We start from the raw sequence: 16,405 nt of genomic DNA, 5'->3' as shown, positions 1-16,405 counted from the left end.
TAATAAAACTTTGTGACATTTATCAACAGGAGTTCCCATTTTGAAATGTGTAAGTGCAATGGAGATTAGACAGTGCATAAAAATCCTAAGAAAACAACTGTGCTGACACACAACCACCTTCAGTAGTTATTCAGTGGCTCTTCTAACATTATAATTAATAAAACTGATGTTTAGTCGTTACTTAAAGGTTCTGTACAAACAAACTGCAAAATCTCAAATAGAAAAAACTGCCAGATGAATGACAAGGGCTACAAAACACTTCATGTAACTGACAACTCCAACCTTCCTATCTAGAAAATCTATACAGGAAATGAAGTTTCAGTATTATTACACTATTATTTCATTTTGATGCAATGCTTTTCAGCCAGCATAATCCCTCCTGCGTGAGGACTACAATTACACCCACAAGTGAAAAGGAGCCAGCACTGGGGTGCAGGAAAGCTCTTCTGAATGTCAGGAGCTCTCCCCGGGAAGCTTGTTTCCTCACTGTCCTCACTGCTTGGAGTCATTTCTGTAAGCTAAAACACCACAATCTGACATCAAATAGTGAGTCACCAGACAGGTCTAAGTTGTGCTGCATGTGGAAGGGCAGCCTGCTGTTAGCATGCCCTGTGCCTGGTGTCTAGATTCCCTGATGTAATGCACTGGCAGACAGACAGATGTCAGGCTGGGTCAGGAGCCTACCTGGGAGGGAGGAATGAGACGGCTTCTCAACGGCCTTTCTGGGCTTACTTTCTGCAATTACAATGAACAACCTAAAGAAGCTTCTTCAGCAAGGTGCTCCGTTCTGCTCTGGCCCCTGCAGAGCTCCCAGCACATCCCTCCTCACCCACGTGGCCAACACCTCTATAACATACTTGCCAAAAGCATTTTTGCATGGAGCACCTGGCTCAAGTTGATTTAAGAAAGAACAAGTGAAAACTAATATTTACTTACTAGATGATTTCTAGAATTTTATTCAGATACACACAAAAATAGTATGCCTTATGTGTATATACATGTATACTCTCTGCACATACTGACCTCCTACAAAACATTATGGGATTAAATATGTTGCAATCAGATAGCTTAAGTTCCTCAAACTAAGTACAGCTTTGAATTGCAAAATGCACTGTCCCCTTACATTGCTATATGAAACGTGGAAAAAAAAAATTGAGGATTGCCAATTATCGCCATATTCAAGAATACAGAGTTGGAAAAGATTACATTATGCACTTTTTCACCATCTAAAATGAAGATTTTTATATTGTTTCTTGTGGAGTGAGTCTTTTTGACAAAATTATAGCCCATGAGGGCACTAATGGTTGGCATAAAGGCGTGCAGCAGACTCAGGAGTGAGAAAAATTCAGAAGACAGGACGAAACAGGATGGTACAGAACAGAATTCCGGGAAGTTAAGAGCACTTCAAAAACAAATATTGAAGACAATTTTATTCTGGCTTTTAAAGTTCTGGAAACTTCACTTTTCTTGGAACCTTAGTTACTCAAGCTCTGGCTGCCTAAGGAAAGTTAGGGTGGAAAAGTCCATAAGGAACATACCTTAAGAGAGGTACAGCTATAGGAATGATAGATTCACAAAGAATTGTATTTAGAATATACCTAAGAAGTATAAATGAATTAAGGGACTCATATTAAGCAATCATAAAAGGTAAAATATTCTCTTTGCATCCTACAAAAATATTTAGTTATCAAACAACTATTTAAATACTCATTAAAAAAAATCTTCATTTTACAGTCTCAGCAAAAAGCAGACCATTAGACATCTTAAAGTAAATTCTTCTGTCCCACTCATTACCGTAATATCTCAACATCACCAATGGTACCTAGACTGAAATCTGTTACAAGGGCCTTATCATAGCAGTCTTATACTCTTTTTAAATCAGGCAGCAGTACTTCATGGACAAGACCACCTGAACAGTGGCTTCAGAGAGACGAAGCTGTACATTGCCTTTGTACAGCTTCACCAACAGTCCGATCAGGGATCAGACATTTAATGCTGGTTTTAATCCTGGCTCCAGACGATCAAGTGTGTACAAGATGTATTCCTTTGCTGTTCATGAGACCATTGCATATCTGAAGGAAGAGGAGCTTCCTTCACTGTGTAAAGTGTTGGGGTTTTCACAGCTCTACAGAAAGAAGTGAAGGTCACCAGCTCCAGCCCTGCACAGCCACCCAGAGCTGCTGGACACCAGGCCAGAACACAGACTGCTGCTGGGTCCGTACAGACTGGGGCAGTCGCTGCAGAGGACTGTAACCATAGATCTTCCCAGCACCTCAGGCTCAGTTTTACTTATTTTTGGACTAGAAACCATCTTCTTCCTGGAGCTTAATTTGTTTTATATATTGCTTTTGGCTTTGTGGCAGAAGTGGAACATATGGATTACTACTTTAAAAGAGGGTCACATCCTGCCATTATTCCATGCACAGGCTTAGTCCTCTAGTACTGTTTTTTCCACTACTTTCCTCCCCTCTCCCGCTCCCCTTGGCCTACTGGTATTGCAGAGAAAGCAAATAGAGCTGCTCAATATGTATTTTATCAGGTTGTCATTAGCATCCCCTTGGAGTATTCAGCTGTAATGATTCCCAGATTCCATGCACTAATGTTCCATTTTTAGATCCACCACTTTCCCTGTAAAGCAGTGAGGACAGTGCTGGCCTTGCAACTTGAGGAAGCTTAAAATAAAAAGCAGAGCCCAAGGTGTTGAAAAGGCAGTGAGAATTCTGGGAAGGTAGATTATTCCATAAGCTGTGTTATCTTTTAACCCTCCTGTCATTGCAAAAGATGGCATGGTTCAGGCAATTTGAGCTGGCAGTAAGTTGCTACTGCTCTTTCTAGACCTGCTGCTAGAAAGAAATATTGCCTATAAAATGTCATGTTGCATAGAATTTAACAGCTATATTTCTTTCTAATATTGTTTTTTTTTTTTTTCTAACCCACTGTGTTTGTCTGTAACTGACTTTTCATCTGCAAATTATCTTGTGGTTATGCTCCATGGGAAATAGCCCATGCTCAAAGTAGGAAGCCAGGTGTGCAAAACCCCAATCTGTGAAAAAAAGGCAGAGAACACATGGGTTACTGGCTCATTATTGAGTGTGCTTGTAATTCAACGTCTTACAGAAGTTGGCTGACGGTTCGATTCCCTAAATCCGTTCTGCTAATGGAAATGACAGGCTATATTTCAAATCCATAGTGAAAGATTGAGAAAATTCAGAGAAGTGGCTGAAGTAAACTCATTGGAGATGTTTGGTGCACAATTCAAATGTCTTTCAAAGTAATAAAATCAGTAACAACCCCAAATATCCCTGAGGCAGTAGGAGAGCAAGCAGAACCTTTTTTAATCTGAGACCACATCTGGAAACAATACAATTATATTTTTTAAAAAGGGACAGCAGGAAATCATGCCTAGTGGGGTTCTAACTGCCACTGAAGAACTTTGCTTGTCTTTCTACTATAAAGGTAGAGCAACCTCTAGATACTGATAATACATATAAATCTCTACGCATCCTTCATAGTGCACCTTTTCCTCCAATAGTGGTAATGTACACTTCAAATACATAATAAGTAAGAGTCTACAACCACATCAAATATATATACATATATATATATTGTGAAAAGGTATCGATATTTTCTAAGCTTGGAGCATTCTGGGTACCACTGATTAGCACTCACGTAAAAATACCAATACCAATGGACTAGCAGTGACAGGGAACGAAGCTGGAGAACAGCGGAATGAGGGATAGATTCAGTGCATTTGTAGTTTTTCTAGACATAAATATAGAAGAGCTAGCACTTACAGACATGCTGTTAACCTCCTCCCTTCCCCCCAACCTCCCTTCTGGCCTCCAAAAATCAAACCTGATTCAAATCACCTAAACAATATTAAATTAAAGAGGATGTTCACTATCAACGCATCAATGTCCCCACAAAACCTTGGCTTTATTTGAGAAATAAAGGATACAGACATTAGATATTTACCTCTTTAACAAATAAACTTTCTGCTTTTTGTTCTGCATCTTCAGGTACAGAAGGATACAGCGTCCTGATTTCCAGTGAAATTGTGTCTGTCTGACGATAAACAAACAAAAAAACAAATTAGCCAGGATGACAGAAGTTTTGTCTCATGAAGACAAGAGAACCAGTATTATTACTGCTTGCATTTTTCTTTTTTTCCTCCATGCAGACAATACACATGCACACCAACTGCAACCCAATTCCCTCCCTCACACACTATCAATAATATCAGCTAAAGAATTCATTAACAAGCAAGGGCAGTGTCCAAATAGATTTATGGGAACAACATTTTTCCAAGCAACCTGGGATCCACAGAGAAGTGGATCTCCAGAAGGCCCCCACAACAGGCTGGGTTTCCCTTAGTCTAAGGAGAGGCCAGGGCCACCAGCAATGCTCCTCTGTGTGACCCAGAACCTCCATGGGGTGGTCAGGCAAGTCAGTCCCTAGGCAAAAATCATGAGGGGAGGCTTTGGGGCACTTGGAGTTAATCTGCAGATCAGGCCCACTCATTTTCTCCACTGTAAGATGAAAAAGCAAACTAGTGACAGCACACCCCAGCAGACCAGATTTTGCTCTCGGTTACAAGGGAGTAACTCCACTCGAGGTAACCTACGGCTGAAACCAAGCCGAATGTCATCTCGCAGCTCATCGTCTCTTCCCTTACAGAACGGCACGTGATTTCCAGGGGAAGGCCTACTGCCGATGGCTGGGTTAATGAGGAACCACTGCTTTCTACGGCCACGAAGCAGCCTGCAGCACCCAGTGCTAACGGATAGCCTGTGAGGATCTGTTTCATATCCCCAGTCTCAGACTAAAAAGGGATCGTTCTTCTCCACGAATTGAAGCACCCAGGCTGCATGTGACAGTCACCTGGCTGTTACTGACTGAATTGCTCTTTGCAGCTTACAAACACCACGCTGGTTCCTCCTATGGCTTTTCCTATGAGTAATTCTGAGAGAAAGGCATACATCACACAGGCAGATGAAGACATCATGGGGTTCCCCAAACTTTTTCTGTTTCAGCTGGATAGCTGAGGATACAGCACAGATAGATCACTTGGGCTCCGACAAGTAGTGATGGTCCCAGCACAGTATGAATAAACCCTCTTGTTCTGATAAACTATACAAGCTTTCCTAAATGTGGATTACAAGGCTCTCTCTTTGTATTACCAAAGCACACATGCAGTGAAGATTTACACAGTAATTTAGTCTATGAATAAAAGAGACAACCGATGGAGAAATATGGATTCTGAGGCCACACTTAGTGATAATGAAGATGGCTGGATCCTTCACTGCTTAGGGACTTCCCAGCAATGCCCACAGCCTCTGGAAAACACTTGCTTTCTTATTTCACACATGCATAACATTTCAAGTCCCTTTTTTAAGCAGTGCTGAGAAGATGCAATCCCTGAGCACAGCTGAAAACCCACAGATGTGGCATCACAGGAGCCCTTCACCAGGCTGGGGCCCAGCCACCAGCAACAGAAGCCACAAAACATGCACGCTGCCCTTCCACGGCATCACGGCTGCTAAAGATGATCAGCAGACACAAGGCAGAGCGGGAGGACACAGAAAAGAGATGTGATGAACTCTGTACCTCACACTGACCCTGTGAGGATGGTGACTAAGCTGCAGAGAGACCAACCACCTCTTCTGCTTGACCACAATAAAACGTATTTGCCCTGCACACTATGCAAAAGAGAGTTTTCAGTATTTATTTAAAATGTATACCATTTTTTTAAGCCTAACGCAGCAACACTTCCTGTCAACTGCTATCAACACGCTGACCAAGACAGCTCAACATTTTCCTACTGGGGTTGCCGTGCCTGCCTTCCCTCAGAGCTCGTGTGAGAGGTTACAGGACTGCAGCAGAACAAGAGCTGGAACTGCAATCCACAGCTTCACGTGCAGCACTCGCCCCCACTTTTCGTCTCAATGAGATTGCCCTTTGGAGGAAAGAAACAGAGCTGTGCAAAACTGAGAAATCGCTAAAATGGGGCTTGTTGCACTTGCAGGTTTTGCCAAAAAATGTCGTGGATTTACTTACATAGAACTGTGACATGACAAATGTTGTGTATTGTTATATTTAAACTTGTTTTAAAAACTACAAAGCACTTCCTTTCTGAGAATTAGTTACGATCAACCACCGAGCTGCAAAAGCCTTGCCACAAAAACACTTCCTGTTCATAGCTGATTACTTCCAAAGCTAACTGCCCTTAAAGGCTGATCTGCCATAGCATTTGTTCACTACAGCCTGTTTACTTCAAAAAACAACTAAATTTCAACATCAGATCGAATGCTGAAGGGTTAATAATAATAAAAAGGATTTTACTTAACAAATTCAGCATTTGTAACTGTTTTGACTGCAATCTCTTTTTCTGTTTAGGCATTCATAGCATTTGTGCATTCAAATCAAAGGTTAAAAGGCTATCTTCTAGTTTATGAATGCAGAGACTCTGATAACTATATAATGCAGATATTAACAAAGCCACAGACTTCTGGGTATCAAATTTGTATAAATATCCTATATCCACCAATGATTTCTGGCATTCAGCCAGCATCTCATTTGCATAAAGCTTTGGCCCCAAGTGTTTGATTAGTTATAAGGTGTGATTTAATTAAGCAATGTCTCTTGCTACATCCACTGAAGAGCATTTCCACAGTGAAAACCACAGGCTAATACTGTCCCTTATCAATGATTGATTAGGAATAATATTTTCAGACAGGGTGCACTTCCCACCAACACAGTAAGTGTAGGATTTGAAAATGGAGTTCAAACTCCATTACACATTTCAAACGTTTGCACTCTGAATCTATTCTAACAGCTTTTAGTCTGAAAGCGTGTAACCAGTGGTTGAATCTTTAGACAGATACATTGAAAATGATTACATTTACTTCCTGAAAAGTCAGCCCTTCTAAGAGAGCTAACCGCACGTCGGCAGAAATGTTTGTATTTGTCAATGCTTAGATTCAGTCTCTCCAAAGAAAAGCTGCTCAGGCCCATTTTCATCTAAGTAAACAGCTTTCCTTAACACCAGTGAAAACTGCAACGAGTTAGTCCAAATTAAAAAGCGAGGATCAGGTGGAACTCTGCAATATAAATGCTGCCGCTGCATAGGGCTGCCAGCAGGCTGCTGCCGGCCCTCCTAGCACAGACCTTGCCGAGGAGGTGCAAGCGCAGGGGAAAGGGAAAGGAAAGCAAGCACAGGGCGTGTTGGAAGGTCACAGGAACATGCTGGGTGTAAGCACCTATGCTCTCATAATGTTTGCTTTGCTAACTGCTTTACTCTCTGTTTTTAAGAAGTCGAAGTGCATCCATCCAAGCCCAGCTGCCACTCACTTTCCTGCTACTCCCACCTGACGTGAGTTTGCATGAGAAAGGTCCCATATCACCTTGTCGTGAGTAACGGACCAAACTTCCGCTCTTCTCTGAAGAGTACATACTGCCTACCACATGGGAAAGTGGTAGGTAAGTCACGTGCTATTGAAAAGAAGCTGCTAGTCCACCACAGTAACTCTGCTGATGTCAGAAACACTAGTCAGGAGCACAGGGTGATTTCCAATGAGCTCCCACCCCCTCGTTAGAGCTGCCCTACAGCGTACATTCACCGTTCCACGTGAAGAAGCAATGGTTTTGCTCACTCTCAGGGGTCACTTGCATCAGGGTGCCTTGTGAACTGCTGTACCTGAGCAAACAACTTTTGCCCCTGCACAGCGGGTTCACAATAAAAAAAATAGGGAGGTTTTGGCTCTTCCTTATTCAGAACTTTAAAAAATAAAATTAAAAAATAGCCTAGCAAGTCGCACCTGCTCTGACAGCGTGCATCAGCACTACACAGCCCCTCTTCTGAGTCCTCTGAGATACTTGGAGGGCACCTCGGGGAGCTTTCAAAAGCCCAGAAGAGCCAGGAGCACAAGGACAACTTGAACAGGTTCTCCATTCCCAGATTGCAGAGCTAAGCATTGCTATCTTACACCTGTCCTAAATCTAGGCACTGAAACTGTTTGTCCTATTGCAGGTTCAAATCAGATGTATTTATACAATTAGTTTAAGAAAGTCTAATTTCTAAACAGATTTTTATTTACATATATTTTTAAAAAGGAAGGCGTGAGGAGAAAGAGGAACAAATTTTCATGACACAGAGTTTAGCATTTTTTTAACCTATTAAATACTTTCAGCTGCCTTTTAACGATAAATAACATTTATCAACACATAACTATCATGTCTTTACCTATCAAACCCCAGCACAAGCATGGTGTTAGCAGAGAGGTGCTGCACTAAGGGAGGGTACCACCGATACCACATAAGACTTGAGATCCCGGAGAGATTTAACAGGAGACTGCTTCAGGCTCAGTGAATTTTGAAGGATGGTGACACGAAGAAAGGATGGAAAAGTACTTAGGAAAGGATATGGCAAGCATTTTGACATGAAGGTCCTTAGGAGCAGAAGTACAAATGTACGGTGATGGAGCCATGCAAGACTAAGAGGTAAAACACTAAAGACAAGAGGAAGAAAGATCTGAATGAAGTTGTCACGTTCCTTTCATGGTCTCCTTTCTGGTAAACGTATAGGAGGAAAGGGAGAAACAGGAATGGCAGACAGTGGTTTCTGTTGTCAAGGGAGCGTGGCCAGGTCTGGGATAACAGAAGTTGAATGGCGCACTGTAATCCAAATATGAGGATAATGCAAACCTACCAGCACCATGACCAAGCATGTGCTTTTATGATTATAACAAGAAGGACAAACTCCCACTTACTCCCAAGTACAGTGCACACTCACACTCATGACAAGGAGCTCCTGTGAAGCTGTGCAGATCCTTCCCCCACATAGTTGCTGCATTGCTACAAACGCAAAGTTTTGTAGGAGAAATTTCCACTGGCCATTGTTTCCCAGAAGAACAACAGAAGGACAATTTGTTTACGGGATCCAGGAGCAGAGCTGCATGCTATTTTCAAAGGGAAATTGGACTTCGGGCAGGCAGGAGCAGAGTTAGCAAGCAAGGCACTGCTAGGAAAACAAGAAGTGGAACTGATGGGATCTTTTTTTTTTTTTTTTTATGAATTGTTAGGCACAGTCACAAAAACATGAAGCATCTTTTCCCCAGCTGGAGTTAAACTGGAGAATGCATCTTCATAACACATGCCGTATTCCTCTGTTGAAATGCAGGGACATGGAGAAATATCAGGTTCAGATCGATACCAAGATACCAAGAAGTCTTTGCTGTCCCACAGACTTCTTGTGGGATGTTGGAAGTGACTTACAAAGGTCTTGTGTGAATAACTGCATTACTATTAAATACTACAGATCCAGAAATGGCACATCAGTGTTAAACGCCAAATTTTCTCTTATGCTCACTACTTCACCTCTCACATTTGCTTGGGTTTCACTCTTAATAAACTTTTGCTAACACAGGCCCAAAGCGGGACTGCATCATCGCTGAGCTATGAAGTCTGAAGCAATTCTAATTGTTGCTTTTAAACAGTAACGTCCACCATTTCCTGGGGCATTATCACATTAAATAACACTCAGAGCCAGCCTGAGCATCTCCTAATTCAGTCAGACCTGGATCTCTTTCTACTCAAATGGCTGACCCAGACTGCTGTGCACAGGTGATATTTCAGCAGGAAGGAGCAGGGCTATAAATAGATGCTCTGCAGCTGAAAAACCTGTCTGCTATTGAAGCTCTGCAGCCCTGTCTGGTGACATAAGCTCTCGTTACTGCAGCCGACTTCAACAAGAAGATAACAAAGAAAAGAGACTGTTTTATTGCAAGGCAATGGACCTACCTCTGCCTCTGCTCTTTTATGAGTACAGGTCATCTCTACTATGCAGGTACCTCTCTGTGGTTTTTAATATTTTATTTTATTGAGTATACTGTGTTTTGCAGTTATTCTCCATAACACAGAGGAAACAAAATAGAAGTAACTACACTAAAGGCCAGGCTGCAACTGCTAAAAATGAAATGAAAATAAGGATATGAAAATATGGTTTGACAGGCAGAGGTCTGGAGCAGTAGGACATGATTCTTCTTTTGCTGAGAAGAAACAGCTTCTTTTGCTCAGCTGACTCGGGCTCAGTTATTCTAAATCCAGGGGCTCAGGGGCCTTGTGACAGCACACAGTAAGTCTAGTCAGCTTTATAATGCTAAATTTCAATTTCATAAATTCACAAATGTGCAAAATGGATAAAGGAATTAACGGTGATGTGGAAATGTATTCTGTTCAGTTCTCTCTCAATCCCACGAGCACATTAACTCAGTTAATGCCACCAAGGAAATAGAGCCATTTAGTAAAACAAAGCAGTCTATTAGATTAAGCTGGCCCCGCAGGACAGCAGCAGTGCCATGAGCTGATGGGAAGGGCTCTCACACAGCAGTTACAATCGGTCACAGATTGAAATGTATTTCCTTTAGAGAATGCCTATTCATCAGAATCTTTTGCAGAGATTGGTTGATTCTGAAGAAGTCGCTATAAGGTGCGGGCAATCTGCCAGCTTACTTGCCTGGCAACATGTCTCCCAAGCCTCCCTGCAGGCAGCCCCTGCCCTCCTGAGCCACCCCTGCCCCTGACTTCCAGATTCTTGATTTCTTTGCAGCTCAGCAGGCCGAGCACTGGGGAACCATGGATGAGGTCAGGCAGCCTCGTGGCTGTGGGCTCTGCTACCCACAGCCTGTCAGCTTCACACCACAGGGGCTGCCTTGGCACTGGGGACTCCGCATCCCCATCGCTCAGGGACAGCTTGCCAGATCTCCATCCCCACTGGAGAGGAATTTGAGAAAGCCCCAAAACCAAACAAAATTCAAGTCTGTTCAGGTTTACCCTTTTCGTGCAAACTCAAGTTGCTCACGCAGCTGGGAAATATGTTACAGCTGCCACCTAAAAAGTCTGACTGAGCAGAAGTCCAAGGGACATGGGTCGACTCTAGTGGCCAACTATATCCAATAGAATGTAGGATCAGATTGATTATAAGTAAATTACGGAAGTATAATTCAATTAGATTGTAATAGTAAGGAAAAATTCCAGCACAAGCTAAACTGCCACTGTGTTGAGCAAACAAAGTACATGTTATGGAATAAAACATTTTATGAGGTCTTGAAATATGTTTGGGAACAACCAGGGCTTTGTGCTGTATCTAATACTGAACTATAAACTCACTCACGTATGAATGTCAGGGAAAAAAAAAAAGAGTGAATTTGGTAGGAGAGGAGTAAGGAGCTACGTGTAAACTAAGAAAAATCTTAGAGAGCCCTGGGGCCACTTCTGTGTTTCCCTCTAACAGTGAGGATAAAATAAACAAGTAGACAAACTGAAGAGAAAGAACAACACACATTTGCCTTGTACTTACTGAAAAGTCATCATCGGGGAACAATATCAGATCTTTAAACAGGCTATCCCCAATATTTTTTTCAATTTCTGTGATGACAGCTTCATAATCCAAAGGCTCCAAGAGTTTGGGTTTTTCCTGCTGTAGAGAAAAAAACAGATCAGGTAATCTCGCTACACTCAAATTCTCTTCTTTTTTTTTTTCCCTGCATAAACTGAGATCTGCTGCATTTTTTTTTTTTTTTTTAACACCAGGATATGAATGATGACCCTCCCACCTCTCCATAGCTTGCCGCAGCTGAGCTGATTCATAGAAGCAGAAGTGAGGAAGCTGGGCCAGTCATAATCATTGTTCTCAACCTGATAATTCAAGGGCAATTTGTCAGCTCATTACGGGGACTAAACCCACCACATTGTCTGTCATTCTCTGGAACACTCTTTCTCTGTAAATATATGTAGAACAATAGACAGATGGATGCAATTTGAATGGAATATAAATATTATTTTGAGTTAATATGTTGTAGAATAAAAGCTGTATTTTACCCACTGCTCTTGCACTGTGCTATTCAGAATAACATAAACCTTCCTCTCCCTCTTAGCTAGACCAAAACCATGGTGTATCAGAAAAGAAAGCTTCTACATCTCCATAAACCAAATTTCTCCAATGGACAATCTGACGATTGTCCACAGCATATGGTTTATACATATAATATACACATGGTCAACTGTACATGTGATGGTCCAAAGATATCAGTTGCTCCCTCTTTTAACTTTGTTCTCGAGAGTTCCTGCTTTTTCAGTAATTACAGTCATCTCAAAATTGTACCCCGGCCCTTCTTGTGTACACTGTTTCCCTTCTACATTAAGTTCAAATCCTCGTTTGTATCAAATGGATCTATGAAAAGTTTAGTTAAGTATCAGCAATACAGACACACAAAATAGACTAAAACATGGAGACACAAATGCTCCTATAAGGTTATTCAATGGCTGTTCAGCTTATCAGACACAGAATAACCACGGACCACACTCCAGGTCACCCAGTCCAGCCTGTTATTCAAAGCGGGGCAAATTGGATCAGGCTGATCAGGAACCTGTCCATACGAATCCTGAAAACCTCCAAGGATGGAGATGCAATTTAAAAAGTTGTAGCTGTTCCTTCAACAGTTCAGTCTATTACCTCTCTTAGTTGTGCTTGCCAGCTAAAAAGTTAATAAATTTCTAATAGTCAGCAATATTTAGTATTCACAGGCCAAAGGCAGTATCAACTGATGTTGAGATATTAAAGAAATAAAAACTAGATAAGATCAACAAATAACAGTAATAAATAGAGCTTTTTTGAAAGCTCTTTCCCAAAGAAACTGGCTCATGAATGTTGCTGTAGGATGTGAGGGAAAGGGGGGAAAGAGAAACAATATTTGGCCTATCTAAACATGGTGTAACTACCAACTTCAGGAAGCCTCTAAAAGAGCTATTCCCATGAAATAAAATAAAAAGGGATTATAACACGTGGATACCGTACTAGATTCCCTCTTGGATGAACCCGGAGACCAGGACAGTTGTCCAACTTGTGTCAGAGTCGTGAAAGGGACACTGAATTAGAAATAAAATTTGGGACTGTTCAACAGGAAAACAAAACCAAAAACTTATCTTTAGAAAATACACTGTAAAACAAAAGGCCCAAAAGAGGAGAATCATCTTTAAAACTTGATTAGATTCTGTGACAGGACAGTACACTAGTGCATGATGCTCAGGTAAGACAAGTCACCCTAACAGAGCTCTTGAGATTTCACATTACCCCAGTCACCTTACCTCAGACTGTCACAGGCCAGAACTCGGCCCTAGGCAGCAATAGCTGACATGTTAACTCCAGTCCTACCCAAGAAACACTTGGGTTGAAGCTAAAGCAGTATTCTTTAGCGTGGTGTTTTCAGTCTGCCACCTACAGCAGCTCCCCGCAGGAACAAAAGGGGCTCATCCATCTATCTCACCACACACAGCTCTCTCTTCCTTCCTTTCAAGTTGCGTTAAGTCACTGCAGTACCCTTGACCCACAAGTTTTAGGCTCTCCTTCATTAAATCTAATTATATCTATTTATTAAATATTCCTGTATAGACATAAGTCTCGAGGAGGAAGAGAGAACACCAGCGACGCATGCTGAGTGCACCATCTGCTGTACCACTAATGATGCCCAGGTCTGAAAAGTAGTTAACTCCATCTATGTTCAGAAGAAAGCAACGTTGTAGTACTGTACTGTTATCTTCCGTAGGAAGCCTTACAGCAACCACTTGCAAGAAAAAAAAAAAAAGGGGGGCAAAGTAAAAGTGAAAAAACACACGTACTGATTTTTTTTGAGGTACAAGTGTTTCTTACAGGCATTTTCCCCATGTAGTGGTTTCACTAAAACATGTACGTTTTCTACAGAAAGTTCACAACGTTAACTGCACTGGGATCCCTCCCTTCCTAAAGCAGACACCATAGTACTAGTGGTTTCACAGCAGTCTCAGGTTTTAGCAAGTCAGGCATGCCACTGTAACCATCAATGTCCACACCAAAAACGTGGAGGTGTCAGAACAGCATTAATCTAGGTCCCGTACTCCCAAGAAACTTCATAGACATTACTTTTAATTATTTTTTTTTAAAACACAAAGTAAGCAAGCGACAAGTAGCTACCTTCCTCCTAAAGTTATAGAGTAAGAAAGAGCTGGGGAATCCCACAAATCTTTGGACTCTTGAAATACGGGGGGAATTCCCATAAAAACTCATGGCATTTGCAGCTTCTCTGTGCAGATGGGAACCACCCTGTTTGCTGGGACTGAGAGAATGAAGAGGTATTTCTTCTTCCCCCTGGAAATCCCTGCAAGGCTGGAGTGAGTATAGCCACATCTCCTTCAAAACCAGCGACACACAGCTGCTCAGCCATGGGCAGAGGCTGGGCAAGCGTTTGCCATTTCAGCCTCCCCTTTCTCCTCAGAAAGCCACTCCTGATCAATGTCTGAAACACTGCAGGGCCAAACTTCTCCTCGACAGTTGCAAGGTCATTTATGCGGGGCGAGAATGAAACTCGAGAAAACCCTGAAGCAGAGAAACAGAGTGAGTGTATACACATCGCTGCTCCCACAGCGCTAATTCTCTGCTTGGCCGTGCTGGGAGCCGAAGTGCACGAGCTGGTAGAAACATGTGAACAGAAGTTAACAGAAAGGTCTTACGAGAAGGATGATGCATCCAAAATGCACCTACACAGAAGCAGATGCGACATTATCACAACTATTGCAAAGCTTTTCGGTGAAGCCCTTCAATGTTCATGATGTTTTTCTAGTGATGCAGTGACCGATGTCATTCTTGCTACAACTTCACGGCAAAATCCTGCAGAAAACGCAACACTGCGTCACTCCAAGTCTCATAAATCAGAGACGCAAGTAATAACCCACTCTTCAATATATTGCAGAGATAATCCAGTCCATTCACTGCTGACATGAAGCATGACAATGTAGTAAACATGAGACCTCTTTATCAATCCTTGCTCAGTGAGATATAAACCGCAGAATGTCTTGCGTTCAAAGGGACCCACAAGGACCATCGAGTCCAACCCCTGACTCCACACAGGACCACCCCAAAACCAGGCCATGTGTCTGAGAGCGCTGCCCAAACACTCCCTGAACTCCAGCAGCTCAGTGCTGTGACCACTGCCCTAAGGAGCCTGTGCAGTGTCCCACCACCTCTGGGTGCAGAACCTTTCCCTAACCCCCAGCCCGACCCTCCCCTGTCACAGCCTCAGCATGTTCCTGCACAGCCTCACAAACCTGCACACCAGGCAAGGCGCACACCCACCCGGTCCCTGGCAGAGCCAGTACTTTGGCTTTGGCAAAGGCCGGCACTACAGCGCTCAGCGCTGCGTTTGTGACAGCAGGCGGCAGCTGCTCCAGTTCGCAGTTTCTCTCCAGAAGATGTGAATGACTGTTCAGTTCGCTTGTCGCAGGCAGACCGAAGTGGTGACGTTGGGATTAGCAGATTTCTCCCTGCAAGCACTAGCAGAGATTTGTAAATGAGCAGGGCTGATTTAAAGCTTTAATAACCAGAGTGCTGCCTCTCCTCAATTTAACTTGTCTGTTCTTTTTGGAAGTGGACCAACCGAGCGATCTGTGCGCCAAGATCAAATTACGCTGGCTTGGATTTTTATAGTGCTTTTTATATTCTCTATCTCAAGTGAGTAATGAATTACATTTAGGTGTACTGCAATGGTTGTGAAAACACATAGTAAAAGGCCCTCTCCAACTCCTCACCTGCTCTAACAACCACAACAGAACCATTTACTTTACATGCTGACACTACGCTGTTGACCATACTTCTGCATGTTGTTTAGCCAACTTTCCCAAACTCTTTTTGAATAGTTAAGAGGTCTCTAACAAGCACCGGAGCCAACACCACAGCAGGACAATCACTGCTTCACTTCAGCCCAGAACTCCAGGAGTGATATTCAGTTTGAACAGCACCGTAAAAACCCACCTCCTTGAATGAGACCTACACCATAGTCTTCTTATCCACATAACAAAAGCATTATTTTCCCTGCAATAATAACCAAAATATCCACAAAAGTTATTTTAAAGAAACAGACATGGTACGCGGCTTGCCGTCAGCTACAGAGACTTTCTGTTGGTGCTAGTACCCACCTGTTCTTCACAGTTATATGACAATATGACTGACACGTCATCCGCCTGAAGTCATATTTCTGTGACCACTCATTAAAGGAGGAACTGATGTAACTTAGACCAACAGCATCTGGATAGTCATCCCAAGCACTTCCTCATTCTAAAGATAAACTAGACCAAATGTTATGATTTTCTAACGCTTTAAATGCATATTAGTATATTGCCAGATACCAATTTCTGAGTATCTGGAATTTATTTTTTATTTTTTAAAGATGCTTAAATAAATTTCTTCTCTTAAAGTCCCCATGCCAGAAAGAAGAAAATGAAAAACACAGATAAAGAGAAAATAAACAATTCAAGCTGATGGACTCTGGTTACCCGAAAAAACATTTCTTAGTGACAGGAGAATCCACTGTGTATTCTT

The 16,405-nt window shown here is 42.3% G+C and overlaps 1 protein-coding gene across 13 annotated transcripts in view; it reads right to left on the bottom strand.

Moving 5' to 3' along the window:
- The window catches only part of DOCK10 (dedicator of cytokinesis 10), a 150,881-nt gene that overhangs the window by 84,275 nt on the left and 50,201 nt on the right, over nt 1–16,405 (bottom strand). For 9 of the 13 annotated variants that reach the window (XM_035544606.2, XM_050712487.1, XM_050712494.1 and 6 more), the window contains exons 2-3: nt 11,357–11,476; nt 3,976–4,065 (exon numbers count right to left, since the gene is read on the bottom strand). In XM_035544606.2, the coding sequence (XP_035400499.1) occupies nt 3,976–4,065; nt 11,357–11,476 (210 nt within the window). The remainder of the gene's footprint in view (nt 1–3,975; nt 4,066–11,356; nt 11,477–16,405) is intronic. The other 4 variants (XM_050712489.1, XM_050712483.1, XM_050712492.1 and 1 more) reach the window with 1 other exon arrangement.

Source organism: Cygnus atratus, chromosome 9 (assembly GCF_013377495.2).
Source record: "Cygnus atratus isolate AKBS03 ecotype Queensland, Australia chromosome 9, CAtr_DNAZoo_HiC_assembly, whole genome shotgun sequence".
NCBI classification, from domain to species: Eukaryota; Metazoa; Chordata; class Aves; order Anseriformes; family Anatidae; genus Cygnus; species Cygnus atratus.
Note: the sequence above shows the minus strand (reverse complement) of the source record. Positions and strands in the feature narration are given on the sequence as shown.